Source organism: Falco peregrinus, chromosome 11, assembly GCF_023634155.1.
Source record: "Falco peregrinus isolate bFalPer1 chromosome 11, bFalPer1.pri, whole genome shotgun sequence".
NCBI classification, from domain to species: Eukaryota; Metazoa; Chordata; class Aves; order Falconiformes; family Falconidae; genus Falco; species Falco peregrinus.
In genome coordinates, this window is record NC_073731.1 from 28423283 (window position 1) to 28435437 (window position 12155).

The 12155-nt window shown below is 54.7% G+C and overlaps 1 protein-coding gene across 1 annotated transcript in view; it reads left to right on the forward strand.

Annotated features, from left to right (window-relative positions):
* Positions 1–523: 523 nt before the first annotated feature.
* Positions 524–12155, forward strand: part of GALNT14 (polypeptide N-acetylgalactosaminyltransferase 14) — a 101187-nt gene continuing 89555 nt past the window's right edge. Inside the window, exon 1 of the mRNA XM_055816541.1 lies at positions 524–783. Coding sequence (XP_055672516.1) covers positions 655–783 — 129 coding nt within the window. The 5' untranslated portion in view covers positions 524–654. The remainder of the gene's footprint in view (positions 784–12155) is intronic.

Genomic DNA, 12155 nt, shown 5'->3' on the forward strand with positions numbered 1-12155 from the left:
ACACGGCTGACGGCTGAGGGCCATCCCCGCAGGACCACGGCTGCTGCCGACACGCCAACAGCTCATGATTATGATTTTATTTTTTAAGTGCTTTTGACAGCTTTGGAGACTCACATCTTCTCTTCCACATCCAGTAATTAAATTCCACCTACCTGAATTCCCCCTGCTGTTTCAATTGGATAAATTAATCTTCCCATCGTGTCTGAGCCTCCCCTGCCCGGTGCAACGGTGCCGTCCCGCGGACCCGCGGCCGGCCGGGGACCGGGACCGACCCGGGCCAGGCTGGCGGCGGCGCTGCGGGGGGATGGGACCCGGACCCACACCCGGGGCGCGGTGAGATGGGCGCCCCCCGTCACCCCCGTCACCCCCCCAGCCGGTGACACCCGGGGTCCCCATCCCCGGCGGAGCGGTGAGGGCAGTGCTGCCTGGGCGCAGCACCTTCCCTCGGCGAGCGGCACCGGCTCCAGCCCCCCCCCCCCTCCCGGCGCCTCCTCCTCCTCCTCCTCCTCCTCTTCCTCCTCCCCTCCCCTGCAGAGCACACACAGCCCGGGACTCGCACCAGCGGCTCCGAGGCGGGCGGGCGGGCGGGCGAGCCCCTGCTGGCCGCCTCGCCCCGCTGCCCGGCCCCCCCGGCTGTGCCCACCCCCGCCGAGGATGAGGCGGCCGCCGCGGCGGCTGGCGCTGTCGGTGCTGGGGGTGCTCTGGCTCGCCGCCCTCCTCCTCCTCTTCCTCGGGGCCCGGAGGAAGTTGGAGGCGGCGGGGGCCGAGGGGCGCGCGCCGGAGGTAAGGCGGGGGCGCGGCGGGACGAAGTTCCCGGCGGCTTTCGGGACCCCCCCACCCCATCGCGCTCACCGGGAAGTTTTGCACCGGCTCTGTGCCTGCGCGGGGGGAGCGGGATCTTGCCTTACCCCCCCCGTCGCGGGGAATGAACCCCCTCCTCCGCACGGCCTTGGGCAGCGGCAACCCTAGTCCCCGTCCCCGCCCCCCCCGGGCCGGTTCGGCGGGGCTGCCGCCGGCGGGGCTCCCCGCGCCGCGGGGTCCGGCGGGGGGGCAGGGGGGATGCACGGGAGGTGCACGGGCACCGGTGCCCCGCCGCCAACTTCGAGCATCCCTCGCGTCGGGGCCGGGGGATAGGGGGGCGCCCCAAGAAAATGAAGCGCGTGTTTTGTGTCACGCGTGGGGGGCGGGCGACTCGTCTCCCCGGTGGGTCGTGCGGCGGTTCCCAGCCCCCTCCTAAAGCAGAAGGGCCTGATCCTGCCCCCTGGCCGAACCGCCGGGGGGGCGGCTGGTGCCCGGGGGCGGCAGGGCTGCAGCAGGTATAAGCCGCTGGGGTTGTTAATGGCCGGTGGTGGTTAATGAGGGGGTGGGGGGTCGGGGTGCTGCCGTGTGAGGCTCAGCCTGGGTGGCCAGAGGGTGCGTTTACAGCCCCGTGTTTCAGTGGCGTGTCCGAGTCCCCGGCGCGCAGCGGGGGTGGCAGCGGGGGGTGCGCAGAGCATCCCACTCCACGCGGGGGGTGGCACGGGGGGGCTGTGCTGCGAAAAGCCGGGGGGCTGTGAGCAGCCGCCTTGTAACGAGGTCCTGCGTCCCCCCCCAACTGCTGGGAGCGGCCGGCGCTCAGCCGAGGGGGAACTTTCCAAAGGACGCAGATTCCATGCTGCGCTTGGTTCTACTGTTGTAAATCTTGAATTAATTCACTGGGGTTAGAGCCCAGGTCCTGCACATCTGCTGAGATTAAAGGTTATCGTGGCAGAGAAAGGGTGCCAGCCCCTTTTTTGCCCCCGTGACACCCAGCTGAGTGTTTGGCCCGTGACATATGGCAGCTATACGTGTTGGCTAGGTCTTTGGAGGGTCTCGTACATGTGTCACCTCTGCAACTGAATTAACGACCTGATTGGGGAGGAAAAAAAAAAAGTCAGTACTCATAAAGCTTACTTTGATTTCTTCATCCTGAGGAATTATTGCTTTTCCATGGTTTGGTTTTTTTTTTTTTTTCTTAAATAAAAATGATTGAAGAGGTTTTTTTCAGGCTTTCAGAAATCTTTCAATCCTAGCAGAGGAGAATGAGTCTATGCAATTTCAGGCCCTAAAATAAATAATTATGTATACATTTATTTATTTATTTACGTGGGGGAAGGCAGTAAGTCACTGAAAACAGTGAGAAGACAAGTGCTTTCTTAACCGTGCTTTGGTGTCAGTAGGTTTCTATCAGAACGGCGTTCTTAAAAATTGCTAAATCAGATCTCTCCTGTGTGACGTGAGCCCCTGTATTCTCCTTGAGATGAACCTTGCTTCTCGCTGAGCACCAGCTGCAGCCCAGTCACTGCCATTTTGCAGCCCATTTTGACTCGCTGCTCCTGCGCCCCTGCCCGAGGGGCAGGTTGGATGCTGTTAGAGGCCGGGCTGGGCTCCTGCAGCTGCTGAAGTGAACTTCTCCCTTCACACAGGATCAGGCCCCGAGTTTCAAAGCTGCGACTGCCAAGTTGCCATAACTCCAGCAATTTGACTGCTAAAATTGCCTCTCCTTCATTTCCTCTGAATTTTCGATCAAAACAGTTGCATCCCCTTGAGATCTGTTGAGTGCAGATTCTTTTTTTTTTTAATGCATTTTTTGGCTTTGCAAACAGCTTTTGAGCAGTATGAATTATAAGCTGGTTGTGAGAGCAGGGATGTGGTGTCACTTCAGTTAACCCTTCTGAACGGCTGCAGAGCTGATGGCTACCAGAGGCAGGGATGCTACATTCCAGAGGCAGGGATGCTGCGTTCCAGAGCAGAGCCTGGAGCTGTGTCCCGTTCCCCTGGCCAGCGGGACCAGCTGCTGCTGCTGCTGCAAACTTGAGCAGTTAGAGTTGCCCTCCCAAATTCCTTTAGAAACTAGTGGGGGTAGTAGGTTACCAACGGCAGTGCAAACTTTGTAACCCGGCTCCAGTGGAGAAATGGAGCAAATCCACATCAACTTCACTGGCAATGTTTTCTGACGTGTTTTGGGGTTTTTTTATCCCTCTTCTGCCTTCACTCTGGGTCAAGCTTTATTTCTGCAGCCATATGCACGCTGTGTATCGTGCCTCATGTGGAGTTAACCTTTAGACCCCTCAAGTCAGGTTCCAGCTGGTAGTGTCTCCTGCTGCCCGTGCCTGGCTCCCGGCATGTGCCTCATGCTGGAAGGCCACGGTGCCCCAGCTCGCCGGTGGGCACCTTGGTGGCTTGCCAAGGGCCAGTGGCAGAGCCGCTGCTCACGGAGCTGCCGCCCTTGGCTGTAGGGAGAGCTTGCCCCTCCATTGCTGTTATTTTGGTCTGTGCCCCCACCTTTACCCCAAATCCTGTGCCAGATCCAGTGCTCAGCTTCCCACAGGAAGGCTTGTGATACTTTTCCTATAGGTGGAGAACCCTGTGTTGGGGTTGGCGAGGTCTCCAAGGAGCAGGTCCTTGTGGTGAGGGGTCTGCTGTGGGTTTTGAGTCCTGCTTACCCCTGACACCCGCTGCTGGCGTGGCCTCCCGTGGCCCTGGCAGAGCCAGGCGGTTGGGACAGGTCCAATGGTGGTAGCTGAGCTTTCCTGAGCTGCTCGTGCCGAGAGAGGTGGGCGCAGCTGCCTGTTGTAATTAACTTGGCTTCATCTCCCTGTTTTCTCCTGTTTTCCCCTCTAATCCTTTCTCCATGGGTCTCCCACTGCTGCCTGGTGGCAGGCAGGCTCAGAGGGCCCTCCTTGCTGCCAGCCCTTGCTCCCCTCAGTCCCTGTCATCTCCTTTCCCTCCTCTTCCTCCTCGCTGCCTCTTGCAGCCTCTGGCAGTACGTGCTGGGGCGGCCGGAGCAGGCTGAGGCTGGATTTAGGGTGTGGGACTCCCTCCTGGCAGGGGGGTAGGGTATGGAAGAAAATAACATGCTCCGTTTAGGACCATGAAGCTGTTCCTGGGACAACATCCCCGATCCCTCTGGTGCTGTTATTAACTGCTGTCGCTTGGGGTTTGGGTTTTTGGTTTTCCTTTTCCAAAGGGCAGACCAAGCCCTGTTGGTGCAGTAAGCAAAACTTACCCTTGCCCTGTCCTTTAGCAAGCCCTATGAATCGGCTGAGGAGCCACAGCAGCATTCCTGCCTCTGCCGGGTGCTTTGCCCGCGTGGCCCGGCCGGGTGCCCAGTTAGCAGCCGTGCGCGCATCCTGTGGGAAAGCCGAGTCTGATGGGTGAGGGTGTAAGGACATGGGGCTGGTTGGGGTTACGGATCAGCTGGGACCCGTCGGTGCCTCCTGCCCTTCTGGCCTTTTGGCAGAAGGTTTTGAAATACTTTGCAAGCATTAATTAGTTCCAGCCTGTCCCGGCAGTTTTCTGGCTGGATAAACCGGGACCCGGAGAGGTTAATTGAACTTTGTATCCTTCTAGCTCTTGTTGACTCCGGAGGAATTGGAGTCGCTCAGCCCTCTTGGAAAATCAGGCTGTTGGTGACCCACCTGAAGTCACACAGGGAGGTGGCACTGGGGCTTGGCATAGGCTGTCGTGATCCGGGCTGGTAATCTGCGGTTGTGGCCCTGCGCTACTGGCCAGCATCTCCCCTGCCTCCCTCTGAGCTGTCCCTTCGCTTTGCCTTGGGAGGGGGGACGATGATGACGGGACATATAAATTAATAACTTAATTACATTAAGAAATAATGAGGGGAACTGATACGCGGGATTAATTACAAGCAAATTCCCAAATTGATTTGTGAGGAGTGTGTGTAGCTGGCTCTGCAGCAATGCGCTGCTAGCGTGCTGGCTCCCCTGGTGCGGGCTGCTGCCTGTGCCCCCTGCCCGGCTGCCTGGGGGTGCTCGTGGGGGAGCAGGAGAGGAGTAGGTGACAACCCCGTGGTCATCCTGTCTCTCCCACTTGGTGAATCCATACCAGACCAAAGAGGAGAGCCAGGTGCATAGCAGAGCCCCAGCGCAGCGAGGGGCTGGTGGGGGTCTGGGCTCTGGTGCTTGGGGCCAGCAGCGTGTGCAGGAGGGGCAGGAGGATGGGTTTTGTTGGGTTTGGGGTGTTCATTTCTCTTTGTTCCCTCCTGCATGCTGGCTTGCTCCCTCTGACGAATGGCTGAAGCACAGCTGACAGCCTCTGGAGGGAAGGCAGATCTGTTGTGGGCTGGATTGCAAGAGAAAAACTACAGAGGAGAAGTTCCTTTTATTAAAAAAAGTGACCTGATGTACTTGGTGTGTACTAGTGTTTGCAATGCTACAGCTCCTACAGCTAAGTGTGTTCAGATGCAGGTGGGAGTGGCTCCTGGGAGCTGAGAGGCTCAGCACCCTTGCTGCCTGTTCAGAGTGCTCTGGGGTGCTCAGCACCCTGCAGGATTGGACCTCAGTGCGAAGGGATGCTTGCCAGCTTTGTGCTTGTGTGCCTCGCACCAGCCTGCGCTTCCTTCTGCATCATCGCCATCTAGAAAGCCTCAGCACCTGGAGCTCAGCTGACAGTCTCTCGATATTAAATTCCTGTCAGTTTTATAGCAGCAGAGCCACTTAACAGATTAAAATAACTGTGTATCCTGCAAAAATTCAGATCTTCACAATTAAGAGATTGAAGTGGCAAAGCTGTTGGGGACAAAAAGACAGAGCATTTAGCACCAGGGAAGCTTGTGTTGGCTGGGGGCTTAGCTGAGGGCAGGGGTAGGACCAGGATGGGAGAGAAGAGGAAACTTTGGTCACACTTTACTGGTGAAATCCCACCCTGGAATCTCTAGGAGCAAACCCAGGCTTTTTAGGACCTTGTCCAAAGCTTTGCTGATGCAGGAGATGGGATGGAATCCCATTCCTCTCTCCTGCTGGTGTGTTTGATGTGATGTCCATCACAGTGTGGACTTACAGACCAGAAAAGTCTCGTCCTCATCTGTGGGACGAGACAGGAGAGGTGCATCAACGGGTACCATTTCTCAAGCACTTGCTTTTCTTCTGGAGGGCTTGGAAAAGAGGTTTTCCCGGCATGGCCACCTCCCTGTACAGATACCTGCATCCTTGTGGGGCAGGAGTGAGGTGAGAAGCCCTGCCAGAGTCAGCACCCTGTCACCTCAGCTGTGGACAAACGAAGAGCAGCCTGCCTTGTACATCTCGTTTAATTAATCTACCCTCTGCACATCAAGGCGCTGTCTGAGATACCCGTGAAACAATAAGCAGTCAATGAAAACCCTGTTGATTTTTCACTGGTAATTGCAATGAATGAATTTTACCCCCATTACATGCTGGTAGAGCTCCATGTTGCAGCTGTGACCGATGGGGGCATAAATATTGATTGAACAAGACCCGTTTGCTTTGCAGAACAGCAAGCACCAGGCTGGCCAGGTGCCTTTCCCAGCTTGGTGCTTTTAAAAATAATGTATCAGAGAAGGAGGGAGAGGATGCAAGGATTCTACTGCTTTGTTGGGGAGATGCTAAATAAATGTCGATGCAGCTGCTATGTGTCTTGTTGACAAGAGGTACTGAGCACCAGAAAAATAACTCTTTATTTCTGCTTTGGAAGGATAGAAGGAGCTGGGAAGGTCCGGCTGCTGCTCTCCGCAGGGGCGTTGGAGGTGGCGATGGTGCTGGGGTGAGCTGGGCTCAGGAGTGTCACGGTCTCTCTTGTAATCCATGTCTCCCAGCAGGGTCCCTGCAGAGCACCCTGCACGCTCCCAGCAGGATCGCTTTGGGCTGCAGCATCCCTGGGGCGCTGGCGTGGTAGCGTCCCCTTGGTAGGTGGCAGGGAAGAGCCTGAGCCCTCACCCCTGCAGCTGGGTTTTTAGGAGGGCTCAGCTCTGGCTGGTGGCCCTGCGCACTCGGTGACCCTGAGGGGTGGCCTTGACAAAAGCAAGTTCTGCTTTTGAGCAGGGAGGTCTCTGAAATCAGCTCCACGGCTGAATGCCAGGGCGTCACAGGCACAGCACGTATGTTGTGGAGTGTCTGCGTGCTTGACAACAGAAAATACATCTTCCCTGATAGTCAGCATCTATTTATCCATTCGCCACCTCGGATGCGTACAGAGGTGGATTATTTACTAAAAAAACCTGGCTGTTTTCTCCTCCTCACTTTTCCTTTCCTTGATAAGATAATATAATCCTGATTTATTTTGATGTGCTCGTGGCCCAGGGTCTGGCTTGGCTGGGTTTGCTTCAGCTTGCTCCGTTGAGGCATCTGTTGACCCTGGCCCTGCAGTGTGATCCCTGCATCCTGCGGGCAGCTGGGCACACGGGATGGCTGCAGGGCGAGGGCTGTGGACAGGAATGCCGTGCCTGGGGAAGGCAGGTCTGTGGAGCATTTTATGGTACGGGGACTAGGCTTTTGCTTTCCTTCCTAAAGCTCAGAGGTTGGTTCTAAGTGTAGAGGCCAGGGCAGAGCACGCTTAAGCTGTCCAAGTGCAGATGCAGCATCAATGCCCCGGGCTGGCAAATCTCTGGGGAGCTGAATCTGGGGTTTGAGCGGAGGTGGTGTGAGCTGAGTGTTTCCTCGGGTCCACGGATGCGTGTCTCCAGTGCACGCAGCCCATGGGATGCTGGTTTGGTACTTCTGGGTGTGTTTTGCCTGTGCTCCAGTCTCTTTGCTGGTGGGAAAAGCAAGCTTGGGAGAAGCTGTGGAAATGCAAAAGCAACCTACTGCAGCTGGAAGGGAGCGCCACGGTTATAACCATTTTCTTCCATGAGGGCAGCCCAGCATTTGGTGCAATAAAACCAATTACTGGGAGTGTATCTGCAGAGAAAGCAAAAGCAGGATCTGTTTAAGAAAGACGTTTCCGTGAAGGGGTAATTACGTGTAGCCTAACGACAAAGGGTGCAGTGGATTGACTATTAATTGGAGTAGCGCAAGCAGGAGATTGCTGGCGTTAGCTGTGTTTCTTGCTGGCTTCCTTCTGTTAAAAGGAGGAAGGGGTGAGGAGCAGATGATGGGGGGTGGGGGGTGCCTGTGTTCACTCTCAATCCATTTTCCTGTGCAGTGAAAAAGCCATTTCCCCCCTCCCCTTTCTCTCACAGCAAAATGTTCAGATTTTGCCAGTGACACTTAGCACAGTTGCTTACTAAGCTGCAATTAAATTGATTTCCTACCCTTTTTTTCCCCTTTTTGGTTCCAAAATCTCAGCAGGAGTCAGCGTTACGGGAAGAGCAAGCCAGGGAGGAGATCTTGGGCCCCATCTTCTGCTTGTCTGAATCAGTGCTGCTCCACTCTCCCTCTGTATATTTTCCATAGGAGCCGGAGACGGTGGGCTGCCTAGGGAGATGTTTTCCCCTATAGCCACAGCTGTGTGTGGGGGGCAGCCCTGGGTCAGGCTGGGTCAGTCTATAGGGTACCCGGGAAGCCGCCTGCTGTGGGATGGGGTGTTGGGTCTCCCTGGGGGGCGGCTGGGGCTCCGGGTGCCCCTGGCACAGGGTGCTGGGAGGAGGAGGAAGATGAGGATTTCTCATCATTAACTTGTGCCTCTGGAAAATGATCAGCGGTGACAGGTTCAGCAGGAGTTCACTGCTTTGTTTGTGGAGGTGGCATTAGTAGTACTCGTATTTTGCCTTCAATCCTGCTGTTTAGAAGCTCCTTATGAGCCTTAATTAACCCTTACCACAGCCCTGAGGGAGAGAGGGTGTAGCAGTCCGTGGCGTGTCATACAGAAGCGTTTTGGGAAGGGACAGTGTCCGTGGGGACATGCCACCAAGCCAGCACGGGGACTGTCCCCAGCCAGAAGGGAGGCAGAGGCACTGATGGTGGCACTTGTGGGGCTGGAGGGGGGGGGCTCGTGTCCCCCACCAAACCCTGCCTTGCCGCACGTAGGCAGGAATTAATGATGATATACCACAAAGCAGCTCGAGCTCCGGCTTTGTGATATTATTTGGAGGAGCAAGTGAGCTAATGATTGCATCTCGTCTCGGAAAGGACTGCAGGAAGTGTGGTGCCAGAAGAGAATTGATTCAGAAGCAAAACAGGTTCATTTTCAGACCAGGCTGAAAGACAAGGGAATAACAGATTATTGGTAGTAGTAGTAGTAGTATTTGTTAAATATTTTTCCCCCCCTCTGCCTCAAGTGTGAGTGAGGGTTTTAGCTTTTCCCTCCTTGGTTTGCTAGTGGGAACACCAACAATAAACCTGATTGGAAAGCGATATGAGGAGAAGAGGGTTTGTGCGGTGCAAAACCAAACAAGCTATGAAATCACCTTCTATTCTCTAAACGTTATTTGCAGAGCCAAGGAAATTGAGACAGATTATCCATTTTTTGGTGTTTTTTTTTGTTGAAGCCACTGAAGGAGTCAGTCCAAAGGTTGTAATTTGGCCCAAGCAAGACGAGCAAGGCTGCTTTGTCCTGGCTTTCTAAATAGCTTTGCCTGCACTTAGCCACACACCATTTCCCCCTCAAGGACCACTGTTGGCATCCACCGGCTACAAACACACCTCATAACACATTATGGAGGCACATGGCTCGCAAATAAGACATGAATATGTTCAGTGGTGTGAGCCTTGGTTGCAGCCCCCCTGGGCCAGGGGGAGTTCATGCACATCTTTTCTTTGTTGTGCCTTGAATTTTTAGTTGCTTGTCGTTAGGTGAGATTGGGAAGAGGTGGGAGGGAGGAGTTATGGGTGTGATCAGGCTCATTTTCAGTGGCTTGGGTCAGGTCTTGTCACTAAATATGGATTTTTTTAATGTTTTGGGTTTTTTTAAAAGGGGTGTTTTTGGGTTTTTTTTGGTTTTTTTTTCTTTCCGTTGGGGTCAGGGTAATCTGCTCTACCCAGTGGGTTGATTTGAGGACCTTTGGGATGGGCTAATATCTTCTCGTATCCTTCGGGATCTGCCTTGGGGTATGTTTGGGATGCAGCCACTTAGCACTTTGACCTTGCCCCGCTGCAATGCGAAACTCAGGGGGTCTGGGTGGGGAAGGTGAGGGTGGGCAGTGGGAGGACAAGGGGGGCTGCTGGAGCCAGGCTGGGAGGGAAGCTGTTGTCTTGCACAGCCTTGCCTTTTGGCAAGAGAGGAGAGAGATGGGGAGGGAGCGGGGAAGAGCCATGGTGTTTGTAATGCCCGTTGCATTCTCCCAGCGTGATAATACGGTGTGATTTGGAGAGAGAGAGAGAGAGAGACTCAAACATGTGTTAACCAGCCATCTGCTCCTACAACTGGGATCAAAACGGATGAATATCTGTATAACGCTCAGAGTTAAACCGTGCATGGTGTGTAGGCTGCCCATGGTGTGCGCCTCGTGGCATCGCAAAACGTGAGCCCCCCCATCCTGCCCTCCCATCCCGCAGGAAGATCCCTGGTGTAGGTCGCTTAAGGAAAGAAAGAACCGACCACTGTGCAGCCCTTGGGCAGAGGTGCTCAGCCCAGCAGTCCTGTCTGCTGGCCATGGGGTGGAAAGAGCCAGTTTTAGGGTGGAGGAGACAACAAATTGCCTGGGGCCAGCCAGCAGCATCTCTCCTGCCCGGCTGCTGTGGCATGGAGCGAGGCAGGGATGGAGGGACAGCTTGCTGTGGCAGAGGGGTGGCACACGTCCTGGAAAGCTGCTAGTGGCGGTTCTGCTATGGGGTTGGAATTTGGGGAAGCAAGCGAGAAAATCAATTTGCCTTTTTTTTCCTTAAGTTTTGAAATTTTTTTACCATATAATTACCCACAAAAATAGTGTTCTGGGTGTTCAAAGAGCAGGACTGAGATTTTTAAAGTGGAGCATGCGGCCATACCCGTCACTGCTTTGATTCAGCCCCTTGAAACGGGTGTATTTGAATCCTCCCTGATGCGATGATGTACAAGGGTACCCACCCACCATGCTGGGCCACCTCTGCCCCCTTTTTTGTTCCTTGCTGCTCCCTGCTGACGCTGGAGCCCCGAGATGGAGGGCAACGTTACGTACTTCCACGCAGACTTTTCTGTCGTGCTCGATGCTCATGCGGCCAAGGGCTTGGCAAGCAGTAACGGCTGTGCTTGCACAGCTCCTGGAGAAATAGGGGTGTACGTCCCCCTTGCAGAGGTGGTGTGTGAGGGGTTTGGGCAGTGCTAGAAACAGTGAGATCAGGCCTGCAAACAGCCTGAAATCTGCTGAGACTTCAGCTGCTGCAGTCTTAAGAAGTGTCAGGTTTTTGTGCAAAATTAGGTTTTGCAAAGGCTTCTCACTTTGGCTGGTTTGGTGGCGTTCTCAGAGAAAAATGAAGTATCTGAGCCCATTAGAGAGGCTGTCATTGCCCAATTTGAAGTCCCAGCCCCAGAGCTTGGAGATGGAAGGACTTCTCAAAGCAGAGGTCACCAAGGCATTTTCAAGTGAAATATCTGAAACTTGAAATTAGACTTGCACGTGGCAAAAAGAAGAATTGGAGGATGAGAAAAGCATTATGCTGGCTTGGTTGCAGCCCCCATATAACAGCCTGTGTTACTGCACACAGGTGTGGCTGTGTCTCCTCAACAGGGGCCTCCTGGGTGCACCCATGCACTCAAGAAACATGCTTCCAAAATCAAATATAAAATATAAATGAAATCTGCCTTCTTCTGAGGTGAGGATGGGCTCCAGCAGGCATCTGAATGCTGAGGAAGGTCATTCAGCTGTTGTTTCTCACCTGAGGCACTGCAGGGCTCGGGGAGATGAGGACATCTTCCCTTCTGGAGGCAACGTCAGCAAAATCAGCTCCCATTTGGCCTTTGCAAGCAGAAGCTCTGCTGGCGTGCTTGGAGCAGGAGGAAAATGCGGTGGCCCTTGAGGGTACCAGCTGCTGGGAGGTGAAGTGCGGTCGGCCTTCCCCACCAGGCACAAGCGGTGGCGTGTAAAACAGGATTCCTTTGCTCTTGGTGCTTTGTTGCATCCTTTGGAGATCAGGTCCTGCCATCAGCATCGTGGCCAAATCCTGACTCTAAGTGAAATGCAGCCCAGAAGTGAAGAACGTCTCCGCCGTTTACCTAAACTCTTGCACACCTGCTGCTTAACCAGAGCATTGTGCTGCGGCCACAGCTGCGGGAGGGGGGCAGCAGCTGCGAGAGGGGCACTTGCTGTCAGTCCGGCACAGGGGTTTGTCCCTGCCGTAGCTGGAAATGAGCTCCTTAAATACAGTGTAATTTGCACCTTTGAATCTCAGTGATGCCTGTGTGTGGGCACCTGTATTTGGGGTAAAAGCTTATTCTGCTTCCATTAATTTCACATCAATATAATGTGACTGAAAGGCCAGGGAGTTATTCCCCTCCCCTCTGGTGCAGAGGTTGTGTTGAGATAACCG